This window comes from Spinacia oleracea, chromosome 4 (assembly GCF_020520425.1).
Source record: "Spinacia oleracea cultivar Varoflay chromosome 4, BTI_SOV_V1, whole genome shotgun sequence".
NCBI classification, from domain to species: domain Eukaryota; kingdom Viridiplantae; phylum Streptophyta; class Magnoliopsida; order Caryophyllales; family Amaranthaceae; genus Spinacia; species Spinacia oleracea.
The window spans coordinates 134,152,929-134,176,038 of NC_079490.1; the positions used below are offsets into that span (position 1 = coordinate 134,152,929).

At 36.8% G+C, this 23,110-nt stretch overlaps 1 protein-coding gene and 1 pseudogene across 1 annotated transcript; both read right to left on the reverse strand.

Annotated features, from left to right (window-relative positions):
- Nucleotides 1-229: 229 nt before the first annotated feature.
- On the reverse strand, nucleotides 230-1,915 carry LOC110800151 (uncharacterized protein At4g06744). The gene has a single exon (XM_022005443.2). It carries the CDS (start codon nucleotides 1,826-1,828, stop codon nucleotides 347-349), a length of 1,482 nt encoding a protein of 493 aa, XP_021861135.2. The 5' UTR covers nucleotides 1,829-1,915; the 3' UTR covers nucleotides 230-346.
- Nucleotides 1,916-4,518: 2,603 nt separating this feature from the next.
- LOC130471912 (uncharacterized) lies at nucleotides 4,519-22,751 on the reverse strand (annotated as a pseudogene).
- Nucleotides 22,752-23,110: the final 359 nt, after the last annotated feature.

Here is a 23,110-nt window from a genome sequence, read left to right on the forward strand (position 1 = left end):
ATTTAAAAACGTGTCGGGTCATTACAAAAAAAAGAAGTTACCTCGATATTGGGCATTATTAGACGGCCGGAGCTGGTTATTTGTGCCATTTCTCTTACCTTGTACAACAATTATAAACAAATAAACAATGCTTAAATTTGATAACCACCTTATGTACTACGTATGTTATACGTAACGTCGGGATTCAAGGGAACGTTAGTCCAAGACCATACATTAAATGAGACTAGTATTGCAATACAATCGTTGGATTTATAGACTCGATAATATGATAGATACAAGAAAACAATTGCATACATATCGAATTCGAATTCGAATTCAAATTCTACAACAATGTCAAACTCATTAATTAATTAAAATTAGGACTTAGAGCACCATAAGTAACTGTTGGCTGAGATTGTGGGACCCCTTCAAACAACATTTCAGAATTCAGATATTCAGCAGTTTTCTTGCAAGGCAAATATTGGGTCATTTTATTCTCATATTCACCACAACCCTTGTGTTTACGAAAAAACCCGGCACACGTCGTCGGGTCTCTCTGATCCGGAAGGCCCAATACACAATTGTGTCTCATATCCAACACTCCTTTATGGATTAGCTTCATGCATTCCGGCCCAACTTGGGTGAAGTAATTATCACACAAGCTCAATCTCGTCAAATTACGCAACTTACACACCTCCTCAGGCACAGTACCATAAAACTCATTCTTTTCCAGTACTAAGAACTGCATACTCCTTAAACAGGCGAACGACCGGGGTATCGGGCCCGTTAAGACGTTCCTTGAAACGTCAAAAACACGGGCCTCATTGAGAAGCCCAATCTCGTAAGGAAGGCATCCCGATAGCTTGTTGTTTAAGAAGAGAACCTCTAGGAGGGTATTCGAGGCTAGCCCAATGGACTTCGGTATTGGGCCTGTGAACTTATTGTTAGCAAAGGTGAGGAAAGCCGCCGTGGTGGAGCCCAAGTTAGATGGAAGGTCCTGCTCAAAATTATTATTGTTAATAAAAAGGGCCAACAACCGCAAATTAAAAAGGCCAGGAGGAATGGGGCCCACGAAGGAGTTAAAACGGAGGTCCAAGAAGGATAATTTGGTAGCACCAAGGACATTCATAGGGAAGTTCCCAGAATACTTGTTGTTACTAAGATCTAATTCAAAGAGGTAACGAAGATGGCTTAACACCGGTATGTTACCCCCAAAACCGTTGGAATTTGCATGAAAAATGGACACATCAGGAAGCTTGTCGATGAAGCCATCGATGGTAATGGTCTTCCCCATAATATCACACAGATTGAATTGAATCGAGTAGACAACTTCTTTGTTTCTTAAGGGGTTTTTGGACGGAAGAATTGTACAATTAAACTTTGGGTTTTTACACAAGTTAGTAGCATTGGTGTACTTAAGGCTTTTGGAAAGCCCACACTTGTCACTACTAATCCCTTTAATGAATCGTTGTATGACTTTTGTGGCTTTTTGGACATTTGCTTCGTCTAGGAATGGGGATGTTGGGGATGGTGGTGGAGATGACGGTGATGGTGGTGGTAACGATGGAGGTGGTAATGATACAGGTGGTAACGATGGTAGTGGTGACGGGGTGGGGCATGGTGGTGGTGGTGGTGGTGGTGGTGGTGGTGGAGGGCAATCCGCGGGGGATTCAGGGGCCGGAGAGGGACCAATGGTAAAAGGCTCGCCGCCTATGACAATGTCTAAGGCTTCTCTATTTGGTCTAGAAGTGGCTACTACTACAACAAATTGGTAAGTTGAGCATAATGACAGAAAGATTAAGATTGTGGGTATAAAATGAGTAGCTAAAATGGAGGATTTCTTAGACATTTTTGGTACAAAGGTGTTCACTCTCTTAAGTTTGATGGTTTGTTTTGTGTGTAGAGTATTGTGTTCCTTATCTCTTATAAGGGATGGACAATAATTGATCGGGACGACAAATAATACAGCTGCCATATATTGTATACTAAAGACTAATTTTGACAAGTCTAAAGTCTTCTATAGCAAATTAGGCATGAGTGTTCAATAACTGTTCATCAGTAGAAGTTGGATTAATGTTTTGTTCCCTAGTATGCGCCCGACTAATCAAAGGTTATGCAAACAAATTAAATATCTACGGAGTAATCATTATAAGAATCATACCAATTATTTTCTTTATTTTCACTTATTTTAGAAAAATAAGTTCAATTAAATTCAAGAAGGTTTAGGGTTGACTAAGTACTCTGTATAATTTTAAAATAAAATGAAAATGATAAAGGTTGTAAAATGCGACCTTTAGGCCGTGTCATAATGATGACATGGCATGTTTATGCGTAATTTAGAAGGTGGACCATGGTGCACAGTGAGCATGGTGCACCTTAAGAACACCAGTATATAATTAAAAGAACATTTGGTTACGCGAAAAGAACATGGATATATTTTTTGTTTATATTTGAATAAATAGTGAAATAATACATTATTTTTTATAACCACAAAAATGAAATATTATATCGCATGTTCTTTAATCGTAGTGTCATGTTCTTTGCTTATGCGCATATGTTCTTTTGGTGCAACATGCTCACTGTGCACCATGGTCCATAGTCTACGGATTGCATGTTTATGTGTCATGATTTAAATTGGAAACTAAAATATTTAACTTATATAACCTATTATACATGTTTCAAAAAAAAATATAGGAAAATCTTAATATTCTAATTTGTTTCCTTTTTTATATCTAATAGAGGATACTAAGAGTATACTGATAATTGTACTACTGTACGATATTATAATATATATATGAGTCCAGGCACCCGTATTAGGGTAAGCCATATCATTATTGTCCTGCAGGTTTCATTCATCCTGATTTTCCTAACCATATTTGTCGTCTTAGGAAAACAATCTATGGTTTGAAACAGGCTCCTAGAGCTTGGTATCTTCGCTTCAGCAGTAATTTTTGTTACAACAGGGATTCTTTTGTTGTCAATCAGATAATTCTATATTCATTTTTCGTCGTGACAAATTCATTGTTTATCTTCTTCTTTATGTTGATGACATCATTATCACGGGCAACTCGGCTCCTCTGATCACCAAATTATTTCATATCTCTTTTGTCTGCCGAGTTTGCTATGAAAGATCTAGGTGATCTCCACTAATTCCTAGGAGTCCAAGCGATACGAACTTCCAAAGGTTTATTTTTGTGTCAGAAAAATATGTTCATGATTTACTTATGAAATTCCATCTGCACACTGCTAAACTTGTGCGTACCCCTCTTTCTAGTCGCACCACACTTTCTATTACAGACGGTGATTTATTATCTGATCCTACTGAGTATCGCAGTATGGTTGGGAATTTACAGTACTTGACTATGACAAGACCTGATATTATATACTCCCTCCGTTCCTAAATAAGTGTCATTTTTGGGCCTCGGCACGGTACTTAAGAAAATTGTAAAGTGTGTAAGAGTTAATGATTATGAATGTTTTTTTTGGGGAAAGGATAAAGTAGATAATTGTTTAATTGAATAAAGTACAAATAAAAGTGTATATGGGGATTGAAAAGTGGAAAAAGTGTAGAATGTGTAAGTAAAAGTAATTATGATTTATAGAAAAGTGTATGGAAAAGTGTGAAAAGTGTATGGAAAAGTGGGAAAAATACATGTTCAAAAATAGAAATGTGACACTTATAAGGGAACGCCAAAAATGGAAAAGTGACACTTATTTAGGAACGGAGGGAGTATTATCTTGCGGTGAATCCAGTTCAGCATGATCGTAGCAAGCATATCAAAATAGATTATCATTTCGTTCTGAAGCATGTTGCTCATGGTGATTTAGTTGTACGTTATGTCCCTACTGAGTTACAAATCGCTGACATTTTTACGAAAGGTTTGTCAGGTCAGCGTTTTGAGTTTTTAAGATCCAATCTGCACGTGGTTCCCCCTGCACAGATTGAGGGGGTATAATAGAGGATACTAAGGGTATACTCGTAATTGTACTACTGTACGATATTATTATGTATATGATTCCGGGCACCCGTATTAGGGTAAGCCATATCATTATATTCACAATATCGATTACCTTATTTATTTATTTTTATAGTAAAAATATTGCATTGATAGTAAAAATATTCTGATGACGCATAGTCTACGTGGCGCCTATATGGACCAATTAAAATGCGACACGTAAGATTGCGACAAATGAAAGTTGTCGCAATTTGCGACCTTTATCATCACCCTAAATAAAATAAGTTTATTTGAGTTCAGATAAGATAAGTTCATTAAAAAATAAGTGAAAATCAGGTGAATAAAATTCACCCTAACTTATATCGACAAATTATAAAAAAAATTCTCCATATCCAATGGGGACATAAAATTTGGTGGGAGGTTTATAACAATTATACTTGGAATTGACAAGTAATAAATGAGTCGGGTTATGTCAGTATGGGTCTCTACTCTCTTTGGTATACGTTGTGATTCTTGTGAATGAATCATCTTCATTCTTCTCTATTCTAACTTTTAGTCATTATTGTAGGTGCATAACTGCATATAAGTACAATATATATAACCACTTCGATCATTTTAATGTAATGCAAAAGGCAATATAATCTTGAACAACATTTAATAAGAAAATAAAGCTACTTTACACAAATTGACAAATTGACACCATAGTATCATTCAAATTATACAAAGCAACTACTTAAACATGTCAGTCAAACCAATTATCGAATCACACTGAAAATGTAGAAAAAAAATTAAAAAATCAGAAGGGAAAAAAAATGTTATTGCATATTTGGTATGTGTCAAATAAGAGTCCACAACGTAGTTACGTACTCGATGTGTACGGGCCCATGTAGTGCTGTCAAAAACTGACCCGACACGAAAACCCGACCTGAACCGACCGAATCCGTAACCGACCATGACCCGAAATTAAGGTAAAACAGGTAATCCGAAACCCGACCTGTACCCGACCCGAAAAAACCGATAACCGATTTTAACCCGATGTTGTAACACCCGAACCCGAACCCGACACCCGACCCGAAAATGACCGATAACCGAACTGACCCGACCGAACAATGACCCGAACCCGATTTGATACCCGACCCGATGTCAACCCGGAACCGATTTTAACTCGATGAAACCTGCTATTGACCCGACCTGTGAGAACCCGCTACTCGATTTACCCGAGTTATCAATGACACGACCAAATATTAACTTCATTGATATATTTATTTTAATTATTTATTGCCAAATATTGAAAATTTTAACTCTAAAATAAGTTAAACAAAATTTTTTAGAATATAAAATCCTTAAAATGTATAGGTTAATTATCAGACCCGAGTTTGACCCGTCCCTGAGAGTGACCCGATCTGAATTCTATTTGATCTGATTATTATCCGATCCAAACTAAGACCCGAACCCGAAAATAACTGTGTTGCAAACCGACTTAAACCCGACTCGATAAGACCCGAACCCGAAATTATCTGCTACAAACCGACTTAAACCCGACCCGATAAGACCCGAACCCGAAATCAAACCTGACCGAAATGTGACCCGACTCGAACCCGACCTGAACCCAGGATAGGAAAAAACCCGATATGACCCGACCTGAAATCGACCCGACCGAATCCGAACTCAACCCAAATGAAATATTGACCCGACACGACCCGACCTGATCATGACCCGAAACCCACGATGACCCGACCCAAACCCGACCCGATGACCTGTTTTGACAGCTCTAGGCCCATGGCCTAATATATCAAAAATAAATAGAGACATATTTTTGAGTGTCTATTGAGCATCTGTATACAACGTACACGTGTTCGACATGGGACATATTCTAACCGCGTGTCTGCACTTTTTAGGTGGGATACAGGTTCAGATTTACCGCTACAATTAATGTCATTGTGGATACACCTGGTTAATATTGTACGGGCCGGATCTGAATCGGTGCGAGTCAAAAGGGTATCGAGTCATTAAAAAAGTCACTTTAAAATAGGTCATTATTGAATGGATCTAAGGCGGTCACAAGTAAATAGAATAATGCCGATAAACGAGCACTCATAAGACTATTCAAATACATATGTCGTACAAATAGTTAAGACAAGTTGTAATATTTACGAAAAAGATGTTATACTTTCCTAGAGTTTTAATAAATTACCAATTTAGTAATTACGGATGAAAATGACACACATTAACCTTTTCTAATCGGAAAAGTCAAGTCTCACAAGTAGGGCAAGATATTATTAGAGATATAGTTGTTCTCTTTATTTTTTTGAGCGGCGTATAGTTGTTGTCTTGTTGAGTTACTAATATTTCATGTACGGGATGCGTGCGTGAGTTTTAAAATGCATGTAAATTAACTTTAGTAAATCAATATTTATTTATCGTAGAATGAATACCTCATTATTTTTCTTAAGAAATTATATATTTTAACAAATGGTTTAATACCTATTGAAATATTTTATCACAAATGCATGGTCGAAAAGTTAGGAAAATTGTTAAAAATATCACAATCTAATTTGTTCGTGATTTTTATTGTCAAATAAAAGTTATGCATGTTATTCATCACGGTTTGGTTTAAAAAATAAATAAATAATTTTTTTTTTATGAAAAGCGTAATTCTTTGGTCATATATTTTTTCTGGTTTTATAGATGATAGATTGACACTACTATCAAAGAAAAAAAATGTCAGGTTGTCAATATCTTTTGAAAGGTGTTTCTTGTAGTAATAAGTCATAAAAAATTCAGTACTACGGAGTACATTAAGTTTTTTTTTTTTTTTTTTTTTTTTTTTTTTTTTTTTTTTTTTTTTTTTTTTTTTTTTAACAATTTCATGCATTATGATGGATGAGAATGATACAATTTTCGTTGCATCAGTGCTTTAACAATAACATATGATTAAAAAAATGTAGCAGAAATGTAGATTATAATGTGACAGAAAAATAAAGAACTTGATTAGTTATTACGAATTAATAAACAATTTGAAAATATTAAGTAAGATCGTAGCTATAAAAGAAAGTGATATTGTATTTGTATAATTAGTAGCTATTCGACTACAACTAATAATAATGCTATAACATGATATTAGAGATCACATAAAGGGGAGCGAAACATATATTTTGTTTTGAGTGATTAGGATGGGGAGGGGGTTAAGTTTATATAGTAAACAAATGCTACTTATTTTTGGCTTCTCAAGTGGTGATTGACACGAATTATGGATTAATTGTTATTATTCCCCAAATTTAGCTTTATCATAAAGATGATTGAATATATTTAATTTTTTTCCAAATTGGCAGTTATGATATAATTATTCTTGATTTATTTAAGGCAAGATGTTGTTATTAATTCTATTGTGAATGAGGGTATGATACATTATTCTATAGGAGGACACCAAAAATACAATTACTAAATCGACCTCAAAAGTTTCATTTAAGACAGTTCCTCAACCTTAAACCACAAAATCAGACACTAACGTATGCCTTATGGTCTCCCAAATCTTCATAAATTAACATAGCTCTTTACCTTGATTAATCATCCTCGAGACTTGTCTTACACTAATCCAACCATGCATATTGACCTAGTTGAGACATACATTCTTATTAACTATTTCCAGATTAAACTCCTTAGGAATAAATTCATTTGACTTTAAGTGAAATATTAATTAGACTCGTCCTATGATTCAAACTTTATTCTCCTTAACTTCTCCTTAACTTAGAATCACTCCTTATCCTTAGTTATACTCTTAGACCATTAACCACTAATTGACTGTTAGTAAATGATACTCATTTAAGATCCTAACGTTATTAATAGATTATGCTTTCCTCGAATCCAAATCCATTCTATCATCTTTGGCTATTGAGTTTTCTAAGTGAGCTTAGTGTGCCTGAAATGTATTTTATAAAACATTTAAACAACTCTTAATATTAAAACAATCTTATTGAATAAGTGATTAACTATTAGTTTCTTTCAAGTTAACTAGTTTAAGAGGCTATAGTTTAATTGTTAATTCAAATCATTTCATCGTTATTTATAACAAAATCATTTTATGAAACTTCATTAAAGAATTCATTATTTTGCAAAGATCATTGTTATTCAAGAAAACACTTTTACAAGTGAAAACATTTCAATTATGGTTGTTCTATTACTAATATTCGTTAAAGATCTTTAAAAGGAATCAAAACTAATTTCATCCCATAAATCACAATTTAATGAAAGGAAAGTCTGTGACTTTAAGAATTCAAAGTAAATAAAATTCAGAAAATTCAGATATCTTCCTTGAAAATAATTCTGTTAAGATAAAAATCTTCTTTGAAAACAACTCTTTTAAGATCGTTTTCAATATTACATTTATTTGCACTAACTTTTAGTTTGTACCTCTTATTAATTAAATCTTTCATTGTCTTAGGAACCGGGATAAAATTACTTTCACGGTTTACAAAACCTTACTTACCCATAAACGTTTTTGAAGACATTCCTTAACCCTTTAGGCTCATTCACGTATTCTCACTATTAACCATGATATATATACTAATTTAGGAAATTTTGTGAAACACTACCTTAATGTTTGGACGTTTTGTGAATTACTACCTTATAATTTTTTTTTTATATTTTCCTACCTTATAAGTTTGATATGTTTTAGTAACACTACCTTGTAACAGAAAACGTTAAATCTCTCCGTTTGTGGGCCCCATCCCAATGAATTTATTCCATTTCTTTTTCCTCTTTCGCAATCTCTGTTTTCTACTTCTCTTTCTCAATCTCAATCTAAATCTTTGTTCTCTGCTCCTCTTTATCAATCTTTGTCCGCTCACATCTTCTCTTCTCAAGAACTTTAACCTTTTCCCGTTCATACTTTTCTGGGAACCATATATGATGCAGAAACCCATAGCTTAAAGATATGTTTTTCCTATCAGCAAGCTTCTGTATTGGAATTGGCTCAACCTTTTTGCATTTCCAATCAAACACATTGAAAGCCAAAGTTGGTCCTCGGTCAAACTTTATCTTCGGTCCATATATTTTTACTAAGGGAACTTTTCTATCTGCATTAGGATGTTGAAACTTTGTCAACCCATTAATGAGCCAATTGACAAGGTACCTGCTTATGCTATTTACAAGTGAGAGACCTAATGCATTAATATGATCTAAGCACCTACATTCAACTGGGGAGTTCCTTTTTCCGTTGATTATTGTGTTTCGCCTCTCAACAAAAAGATTACCAGCTTCATCAATTTTTTCAATTTCTGAAACTTTTTCTCCATTGATCTTCACTCTAGTAGAGGACTCCCCCTTTTCCATTCTTGGTGCTTGGATAGGTATTGGACCTGAGAATGAATTGGATGATGAAGAACCTAACTCAAGCTCTTGTTCAAACTCAGTTTCAGTACCAGAAGACTCATCAGGAAGATAAAACAACTTCCTTGCTGAAAAAATACTTACAATTCCAGCCGTTGTTGAACTTTCCAGGTTCGAAATAGCCTATTTCTTTACAAAAGACACCCAAATCCAAATGGTTTTCCCCCAACAACCTTGTAAAAGGAGCAAATTAAGAAATCTGGTTAGAAGATTGAGAGTCCCAAACTATCCATGTCTTTTGGTCCTACAGCACATGCATCAAGCAGAACATCCCATCCATATCCTCGTGCCACTTTCATCCACTAGTAAGAGAATCTAGCCCCTGAACAAAAAGCCCTCTTTTTTTCCTGATCAATCTTTAACTTGTAATCATACTCCTCAGTTTTGATGAGTGAATCCGTAACCTTGGCCAGGTAAACTCAGCTGCCATTGCTTGTGCTCCTCTCTTTTTTGAGCTATTAGTCATTGCTTCAACTGCCTCACTGTCTTGATCATAAACAGTGAGTAGCTTCTTACAATACCCAAAAGGGAATGATTCTGCAACTAATCTGAAAGTTGATGTTCTGTTTGCTGTCAAACCAACAGAATAATCATCTTCACTGATATTCAGAAATTCCCTAATCCTCTTTTTTATTGCAGACTCCAATTTTGATTCATCTCCACCTTCAAGTAAGTGGTTCTTCAGATTTACTGACTTGTAAGATAAGTGAAACACGAGAAAATCCGAGCTGTGGGACCGCAATGGAGGTGGTGAAGATGATGTTGATGGATATGTCAGAGAAAGCTGGACAACGATTGAGAAATGAGTGGACAAAAATTGAGAAAGAGGAGTAGAGAACAAAGATTGAGATTGAGAAAGAGAAGTAGAAAATAGAGATTGAGAAAGAGGAAAGTGAAATGGAATAAAGTCGTTGGGGTGGGGCCCACAAATGGAGAGATTTAACGTTTTCTGTTACAAGATAGTTTTAATAAACATATCAAACTTATAAGGTAGGAAAATATAAAAAAGTTTTTATAAGGTAGTATTTCATAAAACGTCCAAATATTAAGGTAGTGTTTCACAACATTTCCTTTTTTTTCACAAACTCAACCTGCAATATTCTCGATAGATTCTATTCCCATAACACACATCCTAACTCACAACTCACAACTCACAAGCGTTTCCAAATTCAAAACCGTTTCATTTCTTGAATTAAAAAATCAAATCAATAACCATTTTATTAAATAAATAGAAATTCACCAAGCATTATAAATTCAATTGTAAATCACATTTCGGAATACATTTGCATATTTTGCATAACATAACTAATACTTCATCACACTTAAAACACAAAATATAGTTTCAAACATCGAAAATTGTTGGACAATGTGTACCTTGAATCACCAAGCACCTAAGTTCCAATGACTACTCGTTCGATCATCATCCTTCGCTTACACTCCACAATTCAATTTTCTTTAATCGACCTCCAATAATACAACCCAACAAATTATGTCACAAATCAATAAACCATTCACTTTTAATCGAATTAAAACTAAATCGAAATCTCTTAGAAATCTTTCTTTTGACTCTTTCGAATCTCATTCTAAACTAACCATAAACTTAATTGAATATTCAATCTCTTTAACTAGTATTGAAATTCATTTTTATAGAACATGTCTTACTTTATTTAAAGTCTAAACATGGATTTGAAAACTATATTACCATGATAATTAATTTTTTTAATATTACTTTATAACACCATTTAATAATTATTAAACAAACTTATAAAAGCTTAGTTATATAGTTTAGGAATCGTTAGAAATGATAAACTGAAATTTGTTTTCATATGATTAAATTTTACCAAATTATAGAATAAAAATCATTTCTATATTGTCAAATAATAAACCAATGAAATTTTAAATTCCGCATGACATTTACAATCTAATTAATTGGGCCAAACAAGCATAGGTGAAAAGCTTAGTGGATTAAGATCATACCCATAACGAGATCGACGCACGAGCAGGGACCAACAACAGGAGCAACACCCAATCAACAACAAAGGCAACAGGAGTAGCGACGACAGGGGAGCAGAGTCGCCGGAGGTAGCAACAAAGGGAAGGAGGCGCCGACGGTGGCAACAATAGTCGCTCACTCAGAGATAGGGAGAAGGAGGAGAACGACAGCAACAACCACCATTGATCAACAAGTAAGGTCCGTCGGCGGTAACACACACCGCAGATAAGGGCGGGGGCGGCAATGCGCCACCATGACCAGAGGAGAGAGAAATATAGTTGGTTAGGGTTTGGGATTTTTGAATAAAAATTTATTAAAATAAATCTAGCGAAGAAATTACCCAATTTTTATGAAGAGTAGAGGTGATGGTGAGCAAATAACGACAACCACCATTGGGGGTGGCGTGGAGCAACATCGAGAGAAGTGGGATGAGGTGAGACATAAACAAAACATCAACAACATGACAAAAACAACAACGATTAACAACGACGCGACACTGGCGGGGAGGAACGGCGATGTTCGTCGGTGGTCAGAGGAGCGGAGTAGCCGAGGTGAGAGGGGGGTCAGGGCGAGAGAGTGAGGAGGAAAATGAGTGAGTGAGTGAATTGGGTATGGGGTTTTTCTTTTCTTTGTTTCCTTCTCAATTGTTCTAGAATTCTCTTCCTAGGCTCTGTGCGGTGTGTGTTGTGCGGGTGGTCGACAAAAAGGGCGACGATGCATCGTAGCACAAGGCACGAGGCAAGGCAGCAGCACAACGAGCAAGGGAGCTCGCGTGCCGCTGGGCAAGCCCCTGCCCAGCGCGTAAGTAGAAAGAAGCAGGCAGCAGGCACAGCACGAGGCTGGTGCGCTGCTGTGGTGCATCACTCGGCCAGCAGTAATGAAGGCCCTGGGCGCTGCCTTGTGCACGCGGCCCATGGGCGCTGCGGCGTTGGTGCTTGAGCGGGGCATGGGCTTCGGCCTATGGCCTTGCCTTGGCACATTTGGGCCATTTTTTTAATGTTTCAGTTGAAAACGATTTTAATTAAATTTAATTTCGTAATTTAATTTTTTCTCGGAATTTAATTTTAATTAATTTAATTATTATAAATTGTTTTATACTAATTATTTTACTAAAATTAAAACCTTGATAAAATTTAATCAACTGAAAATAAAATTAAGGGATTTAATATTATTTTATATGAGCTTTAAATTTTAATTAAATTTGTAAGTTTCCGGTTGGACTAGGAAATACAATTTTATGTTTAAAATTTGTAAAGCATGTAAATTCTTGGTTTTAGTGGGAGCTTTTATCCATTAAACTCTTGATTAGGTCTACATTCCTTTAAGGTTAAAACAACTCGATTAGAACTAATAAGGTTGAATAATTTGTAGATTGTTGGAACCTTTAATTAGTTGCTGCAAATGTTTATGTGATGCATGATTTTTTCTACTAACTTGCTATGTGGGCCATTCATTGATAAATGAATGGGTGAATGGTATATTGTAAATGTATTATTTTGCAGGTTATGGAAAGTGACTAGTATGGCCCAAATAGAATAAAAAATATGGTTTGCGTACCATTAATTTGAATGTAAAATTGGTCTAATGCACCAAAGTTTTTTAATTTTAAATATGGTATGCGTACCATCAAATAGTTGTAATTAGTTTTAATTATAGCATATCCTATTTAAAGAAAATGGCGCCTCCCATCGTGAAATTCAAGATGGAGTTTCCAATCCATTTTCAAAGACGGAGTTTGAAGTTGAAGCTTCAAGATGAACTCGGGCTATACTAAATCACATTTAAATCTTATGCATGCTTTAAGTTATTTATTGCTTTAAATATGTCTTAATTATGCATGAGATTATGGCTTGATTATGTTTCATGATTAAGGATTTTAGTTCACTTAAAATCTAACCAACATAGTAAGAGCCTTAAGTTCCAAACTTTAAAAATTGAGTTAAAATGTGCCATGCCAAAATAACACTTACTTGGATAACCTTTACATCAATCTAAGTAATAGTTTTCCGCCATAGCGAGGTGTTACTTTTTTATCCTAAAGGGGTACGGTACACAAATAATTGTGAGTACATGTTAGTTTTGGTGAAACTCAACGATATAAGTAAGGAGTCCTTTTATGTCGTGGCAAATGAGATAGGTTTACCTAATAAGTTCTTAGACGTACCTATCAACCAAGAGTAGTTTCTAGACTATTAGCAAAGGATTTGCTTACCTAAAATATTTTAGAATTGAGTCTAAATACATAATGTGCTTAATTCTTCAATGATTTAAGGATCTTGGATTCATTTTATTCACACCTGTCTGAACACAAAAACTAGAATAAAATGCTTAATAAATATTGAATTATGCATGAATGCTAGAATTTAAGTTTATTAAGAGAAACTGTGAATGATTATTTATTTGTTTATTCTTTTTCAATTGTAGTTTTAATTATGGCAAACAACAATTCATTCAACATTCGTTCAATTCCTTAAAAGGAGAAGTTGAGCGGGAAAAACTTCCTTGACTGCCAAAGGAACTTGCAAATAGTTCTTATGCAGGAAGAAAAGGAGTATCTGGAAGAGGTGATGCCCAAAGCCGCAGGCGAAGGGGTCATTCAGGCAACCCTCAATCGTTGGATTGATGCCAACAAGGATGTGAAATGTCTAATGCTTGCAATCATGATTGCAGATCTACAGAAAACGTTCATCAACTCAGATGATTTCACGATCATCATTGAGTTAAAGAACATGTTCCAAGATCTGGCTCGAGTCGAAAGATTCGAGACTCATAGGCAAATTCTTGACACCAAGCTCAAGAAGGGCGAGCTCGTAAGTCCACATGTTCTCAATATGATTGGATTAATTGAGAATATGAGTCGGCTGGATCAGCAGTTCTCTCAAGAAATGGTTGTAGGCACCATCCTCCATTCTCTTCATAGCGGGTATGATCAGTTCAAGCTGAAATACAGCATGAATAGTCTGGACAAATCACTCATTGAGCTTCATGGTATGCTAAAGATCCCTTAAAAGGCGCTCAAAAGTGATAAGCAAGATGTGCTTATGGTGCGTGGGGGCAAGTTCAAGAAATCTGGCAAGAAGAGGAATGCTAAGAAAGGTGGCAAGAAAGCTAGCCCAACTAAGAAAAATGGCGGCACCAAGTCCGAAAAGAAGAAGGTGATCCAACCCACTTCTGAATCTGAATGCTTCTACTGTAAGAAGAAGGGGCATTGGAAGAGAGATTGCTTGAAGTTTAAGGAAGATCAGAAGAACGGAACGGTCGTTCCATCTTCAGGTATTTTCGTTATAGACTGTATACTTGCAAATTCAACTTCTTGGGTATTAGATACAGGTTGTGGCTCACACTTATGTTCCAATTCACAGGGACAAAGAAGAAGTAGAAGGTTAAGCAAGGGTGAAGTCGACCTACGAGTGGGAAATGGAGCAAGGATTGCTGCATTAGCTGTAGGAACTTATTATTTGTCGTTGCCCTCTGGGCTAGTTTTGGAACTGGAAGAGTGTTTCCATGTTCCAAGTCTTACTAAAAACATCATTTTTGTTTCTTCCTTAGATGCTAAGGGATTTAGCTTTATAATAAAAGACAATAGTTGCTCGTTTTATTTTAAAGAGATTTCTTATGGATCTGCTAGATTAGTCAATGGACTTTATGTGCTAGATCAAGACAAACAAGTTTATAACATAAATACCAAAAAGGCCCAAAAGAATGATTAGGCCATATTAACATGAAACACATAGAAAAACTTCAAAAGGAAGGAATTCTATAACCATAGGACTTAGAGGATTTTAGTAAATACGAATCATGCTTACTTGGCAAAATGACAAAGCAACCTTTCTCTAAAGTTGGAGAAAGAGAAATTGATCTATTGGGTTTAATCCATACAGATGTATGTGGACCAATGAGTTCAAATGCTAGAGGTGGTTTCAGCTACTTTATCACTTTCACTAACGACTTCAGTAGATATGGTTATGTCTACCTAATGAAGCATAAGTCTGAGTCCTTTGACAAATTCAAGGAATCTCAGAGTGAAGTAGAGAATCAACTAGGAAAGAAGATTAAAGCACTGCAGTATGATAGAGGCGGTGAATACCTGAGCTATGAATTTGATGACCATCTGGAAGATTGTGGAATCTTGTCAAAATTGACTCCTCCTGGAACACCTCAATGGAACAATGTGTCAGAACGGAGGAACAGTACCTTGCTAGACATGGTTCGATCAATGATGGGTCAGGCCGAACTTCCAATAGAATTTTGGGGACATGCACTAAAGACAGCTGCACTCACACTAAATAGGGCTTCGTTTAAAGCTGTCGAAAAGACTCCATATGAGTTATGGTTTGGAAAGACTCCAAAAGTGTCTTTTCTTAAGATTTGGGGTTGTGAAGTATATGTAAAACGATTAATTTCAGACAAACTTCAACCGAAATCTGACAAATGTATCCTTGTGGGCTACCCAAAGGAAACAAAGGGGTATTACTTCTACAATACATCTGAGAACAAGGTGTTTGTTGCTCGAGATGGTATCTTTTTGGAAAGAAATTACATTTCCAAAATGACAAGTGGGAGAAAAGTAGACCACGAAGAAATTCGAGTCGAACAACAAACTCTAGAGAACGATCAAGATGACATTCAGGTTTAAACTCAGAGATCTTTAGAAGTATCTGGTGAGAATCAAGAACCAACTAGAAATGTAACCCCGCGTAAATCGCAGGGATATAGGTCTCAACCAGAAAGATACATAGGTATTTTGACGAATGAGAGCCATGAAATACTATTGCTGGAAAGCGATGAGCCTGCGACTTATAAACAAGCTATGACGAGCCCTAACTCCAAGAATTAGCAAGAAGCCATGCAATCTGAATTAGACTCCATGTCTGAAAACCAAGTTTGGGATTTGGTCGATTTGCCAGATGGCTACCAAGCCATAGGAAGCAAATGGTTTCCAAACTGAAAAAGGATAAGGATGGGAAACTAGAAGTTTTCAAAGCTAGATTGGTTGCAAAATGACACAGGCAAGTCCACGGTGGATTACGATGAAACCTTTTCACCAGTTGCAATGCTAAAGTCTATTCGAATAATGTTAGTAATCGTTGCATTTTACGATTACGAAATATGGAAGATGGATGTCAAAACCGCTTTCTTAAACGGCGTTTTAATAGAAATTGTGATTATGACATAACCTGAAGGTTTTGAGGATCTAAAGAATGCTAAAAAGGTATGCAAGCTTAAGAAATCCATTTATGGATTGAAGTAAGCATCAAGGAGCTGGAATATACGTTTTGATGAAGCAGTCAGTGACTTTGGTTTCATCAAGAACGCAGACGAATCTTGTGTATACAAGAAGGTCATTGGGAGGAAAAATTCTTTTCTAGTATTATATGTCGACGACATATTACTTATCGAAAATGACATTCCTATGTTGAATTCTGTCAAGATTTGGCTTGGGAAATATTTTTCGATGAAGGATCTAGGAGAGGCACAGTACATACTGGGCATCAAGATCTACAGAGATAGATCTAAAAGGATGATTGGACTTAGTCAAAGCACTTATATAAATAAGGTGCTTGAAAGGTTCAAGATGGCAGACTCCAAGCAAGGCTACCTACCCATGTCACATGGAATGACTCTAAGCAAGACTTAGTGCCCAAAAACACTGGATGAGAGTAGACGAATGAGTGGGATTCCATATGCATCATTGATTGGTTCAATAATGTATGCTATGATATGTACACGCCTGGGTGTTGCGTATGCACTCAGTGCTACGAGCAGATACCAGTCAGACCCAGGAGAGGCACATTGGACTGCTGCCAAGAATATTCTGAAGTACTTGAAAAGGCACAAAGATGATTTCCTGGTCTATGGTGGAGATGATGAATTAATTGTTAAAGGCTATACGGACGCAAGTTTCCAATATGATTTCAGATCAGAGTTTGGGTTTGTCTTCTGCCTCAACGGAGGTGCAGTAAGCTGGAAAAGTGCTAAATAGAGTACCATTGCGGATTCTACAAATGAAGCGGAGTAGATTGCTGCACATGAAGCAGCAAAGGAAGCTATTTGGCTAAGGAAGTTCATAGGTGAACTTGGTGTAGTCCCCTCCATTAAAGGGCCAATAGCTCTATATTGTGACAATAATAGAGCTATTGCACAGGCAAAGGAGCCTAGACACCACCAGAGAGTCAAGCATGTACTTTGTAGATTTCACCTTCTACGAGAGTTCGTTAAAAGAAAAGAAATCGAGATAAGCAAGATTGGAACTGATGACAATATCTCAGATCCATTAACTAAACCTCTGCCGCAAGCGAAGCACAACTCGCACACTGCAGCTATGGGAATCAAGCATGTTGGAAAATGGCTTTGATGTCCTTAATAATTTTTTTTTAAGTTTTAGAGTTTAATACTTTGTAAAACGTTTTGGTTAACCATTCATATAAATGAATATAATTCATTTTTCCATCTAATTTCGTGGTTTATTAAATGATGAGTCCTTTCAATTTGATGATATATTCAAGATAGACTGTCAAGACCAGTCCTGTGACTAAGAAATGTCTATCAAGTAAACTTTAATGTCAAAAGTTGAAAATGGTCCCTGGTCGGAAGTTTTCTATAAACATGGACGCATAGAAAACGCTAGACGGTTAAAATGCAAGATGACTAGTAGTTCTGTTTCTTGAACTATGTGGACATGGCAATGTCGCAATCATTTGCATAGATACTTACTTAAGAAGATTAGTATCGTAAAAACCTATGAAACTTTACTGTAAGAGATGAAAATCTGTCATAAGTAAATTTCATTACATTATTAGACACTAATCCTCAATACCTGAGTGATTTGAGATTACTTGTTTGAGAACTGGTTACTTTGACGTTGTCAAGCGTCGCACCGTAAAAGGAGACTATAACGGCTACGCTCAGGTAATCACCTATCAAACGAAGTCTAACCTCAAGATCACAAGATTGGGATTGTCCTCCCATAAATCGAGACGAGATGCTGAAAGTTGTACATGGCCACTCGGAGTGCTAGAAACTGAAAAATACATGGCCGTGCTCAGATGAATCATAGGCTATGATTATCTGTTTTATTTGATCAGTTGAACTCTGAAACCGAGAATTACCTCTAGACATAATAAGGATGACTACTCTTACCTTATGTTCATGAGCAGGCATCAAGCGACAAAGGAATTAGGCAATGCACACTTCCCTAAGGACAAGTGGAAGACTGAAGGAAATAATGCCCTTGGTCCAAGTATGCATTCAATGCTAAGTCTAATAATTGCGGTTCAGCGTTAATTAAACAAGTTAATAAATTCAGTGAGATCAAGTGAGCTGAATGCCTAGCTAGAGGCCGCTTCAGTTCAAGTGGAATTAATAATATTTATCCACAGCTTACTCTTGGCTGAACCCGTAGGGTCACACAAATAGTACGTGAATGGATCAAGTATTTAAGTGAATATATTATTCATTAAGTACTCCATTTATGAACATTCGGAAACGACGGATCTCGGTTCCAGTGGGAGCTGAAATCGTCAAAAGGCAAAATATAGAATGCTCCGGAAATGATGATATTGCCGGAAACGGAAATATGGATCATGACGGAAATATAAATATTATCCAAGTCGTAGATGTTGCCGGAAACGGAAACATGATTCGTATTGGAAAATATTATCGGAAATAGAAATATTGCCGGAATCGGAAATATTGCCGGAAATGGAAATATTACCGGAATCCGAAATATTGTCGGCATCGGAAATAAATTCCGGAATCGAAAATATTAAACGGAAACGTAAATATTTGTTCGAATCCGAAATCGGAAATGAATCGGAAGCGCGACGTGTAAACGCTCGACGAACGAGCTTGCGAGACGCAAGGCCCAGCGCCAAGCAAGCCCGCGCGGAGCAGCAAGGCATGGGCCGAGCAAAGGAAGCAACGCTCAACGAGTGGGTCGCGTGCTTCTTGCTGCCACATCCAGCGCGCATGGGCCGAGCAAGGCAGCAGCGCCCATTCGTGGGCTGCGGGTTGCGTGCTGCACGACCAAGCAACATGGGCTCAAGGCCACACGTGCAAAGCCTTGGCCGGCTAGGTTGCTTGAGAGTCAAGTAATCGTGTTTTCCTAATTCTACTGAAATTAGATGTTTTAGGTAAATCTGAAATACTTAGTATTTGATTATCCCTAGAATTCTAATGTTATTAATTAATTAGAATCCTAATGGCTTTAGTTAATCGATTCCTAGTAGGATTCAAACTCCTCTATTTCCACTCTATAAATATGTGGTTCATGATCACAATTTATAATGCAATTCAATATACTATTCTAACACATTAAATTCAAGAGAGAATTTAATACTTGCCTATCACTATTGTGAGTTTTCCGAGTGCACATAAAACCTTAGAGAATATTCTAGTTGGTTGAATCTAAGGCGGATCCGAACGTGTTGTGGACTATCTATGGAGGGGCGACATTTGGAGTCCTGTACTTGCTCTTGATTGGTTTGGGAGCAGCTAAGGAAGGCACGCATCACATTGTATGTATACTACAACAACAACAACAACAAAGCCTTAGTCCTAAAATGATTTGAGGTCGGCTAACATGAATCGTCGTAGGAGATCGTCATTGTCACCAATCAAACCAGAAATGAGCAGGAATTAAAAGAAAAAAATAAAAAAACAAGGAAGAGAAAGTGGAATTAATGAAAGTAAGATAAGAGAAAAATGTATATAAATTATAGAAGAAATATTGTAAGAGATAATAAAAATAAGTAAAGTTTAAAATAAATGAATAAGTAAAATAAGTACATTTCAAAATAGCATGTAAATTAAAAAAAATTAAAAGAATTAAAAGAATTTTAAAAATAAAATAAAAAAAATAAAAATATGAATAAAATAAAAAATAAAAAATAGAAAGAAACAGAAACATGAAAGCTGTATAAGTCAAATGAAGTCATCAATATATATTCTCTCCCTCCACTCTGTCTTATCCAACGCCATATTTTCCTCGATCCCAAGAAAGCTCATATCATGCTCAATCACCTTCCTCCAAGTTTTCTTAGGTCTTCCCCTACCCCTTGCAATTCTATCACTTTGCCACCCTTCTATCCTCCTAACGGGGCTTCACTTGATCTTCTGCTTACATGTCCAAACCATCTTAAACGATTTTCCATCATCTTAAACTCAATCGGTGCAACCCCTACTTTCTTCCTAATAATCTCATTCCTCAAACGATCCTTTCTTGTATGCCCGCACATCCAACGTAACATGCGCATCTCCGCCACATTCATCTTATGCATGTGACAATGTTTCACTGCCCAGCATTCCATGCCGTATAACAAATCCAGTCGAATTGCCGTGCGGTAAAACTTTCCCTTCAGTCTTTGGGGCTTGCCTGAATCACATAGGAACCCTGTGGCACATTTCCACTTCAACCAACCTGCTTTGATTCTATGGGTCACATCGCCATCCAATTCTCCATCCTTTTGGATAATATATCCTAAATAACGGAATATTTCAGAGCCTTGGACACTTTTCCCATCTAAGGTAATCCCCCCTGTCTCTCTATCTTGAACTCCACTAAACTTACACTCCATATATTCCGTCTTGGTTCTACTCAGCCTAAAACCCCGAGATTTCAAAGTTTGTCTCCATAGCTCTAACTTACTTTCCAATCCTTCTTTTGTTTCATCAATCAACATAATATCATCTACAAACATCATGCACCAGGGTATACCATCTTGGATTGACCTTGCCAATTCGTCCAAGACTATAGCAAAAAGAAACGGGCTAAGTGCGGAACCTTGATGCACTCCAATCGTAATGGGGAATTTTTCGGTCTTACCAACACTAGTTCTCACACTCGTGCTAACTCCCTCATACATGTCCTTGATGATATCAATATACTTCTTCGGAATTCCTTTCCTACTTAATGCCCACCAAAGAATTTTCCTTGGTACCTTATCATACGCCTTCTCCAAATCAATGAAAACCATATGTAAATCCTTCTTCTTATCCCGATAATTCTCCATTAGTTGCCTTATAATATGAATGGCCTCCATAGTCGATCTCCCAGGCATAAATTCAAACTGGTTCTCCAAAATTTTCACAGTCCTCCTCAATCTTTGCTCAATAATCCGCTCCCAAAGTTTCATAGTATGAATCATTAGTTTGATTCCTCGATAGTTGGCACAATCCTGGACATCCCCCTTATTCTTGTACAAGGGGATGTTAGTACTTTTCCTCCACTCTACTGGCATCCTATGACTTCCCCAAATCTTGTTGAAAAGATTTGTTAACCATACAACCCCTCTCTCTCCCAAACATCTCCAGACTTCGATAGGTATACCATCGAGCCCCACTGCCCTCTTGCGACCCATTTTCAGTGCCATTTTAACTTCTCTCTTTTGAATTCTTCGCATAAAGTCTAGATTAACCATATCCCGAGGGATATTTGTATCCCCAATATCGTGCCCTTGATCCCCATTGAAAAAGTTATCAAAGTAGAACCTCCATATATCCTTCATTTCCTTATCTCCCACCAAAACTTTTTGATCAACATCTTTCACCCATTTAATCCTCCTGATGTCTCGCGTCTTTCTATCTCTCATTCGAGCAAGTCTATAGATGTCTTTTTCCCTTTCTTTTGTATCCACTCTTGCGTAAAGATCCCAAGTCACCTTTGCTCTAGCCTCTCTTACGGCCTTCTTTGCTTCCCTTTTAGCCTCCTCGTACTTCTCGTAGTTCTCATCACTTCTACATTTCCCCAACTCCTTATAGCATTCTCGTTTGCTCTTTATAGCTTGTTGCACAACTTTGTTCCACCAAGATGTGTCCTTACTTGGTGGCATGATTCCTTTAAATTCCCCTAGGACCTCTTTCGCCACTCCCTTTATGGTGTGCTCCATTCTTGTCCATAATGAGTCTATATCCAAATCCATATCCCCTGCCCAAATACCTTCACTTGCCACCTTTTCAACGAATTTTAGTTGTTGCTCCCGTTGAAGTTTCCACCACTTGATCCTAGGCTCTACTAGTGGTCTTCTCCTCCTTATATAACTTCTACCTCAAAAATCAAGTACCAGAAGTCTATGTTGGGTTGATGTACTCTCACCCGGAATCACCTTATAATTGGTGTAGCACTGTCTCAAAGCATTCCTTACTAGAAAGAAGTCAATCTGACTCGTATTATCTCCACTCCTATAGGTTACTAGGTGAGAGTCTCTTTTCTCAAACCAAGTGTTCATTATACCCAAGTCATATGCCAATGCAAAATCTAATATAGCATTTCCCGCTTCATTCCGCTCCCCATACCCAAAACCACCATGAATGCTTTCAAATCCATCGCGACTCGAGCCTACATGCCCGTTGAGATCCCCACCAATGATCAGTTTCTCACTTCTAGGGACACGTTGCACCACTTCTTTCCTCCCAAAATTCTTGTCTAGTTGAATCATCTAGTCCTGCTTGTGGTGCATAGGCACTCACAATAGTTACAACTTCATCCCCTATCACAAGCTTAATACTCATAATTCGATCACTCTTTCGGGACACGACCACTAAATCATCAATAATATTCTCGGTCAATAACACCCCATTTCTGCCCCTAGTTTTTCCCGAATACCAAAGCTTATAACCCCATGGGGCTATTTCTCGAGCCCTATCATAAAATAAGAGAAAGAGACACTAGAGGAAAAAACATCATAAGTTGGCCTTAAAATGGGCTTATAAGTTGCCCTTCATAAGTGCCACCAATGGGGGGGGTCACTTTTGTAAATTTATTAAAAGTTGCCCTTAACAAAGGCAACTTATAAGC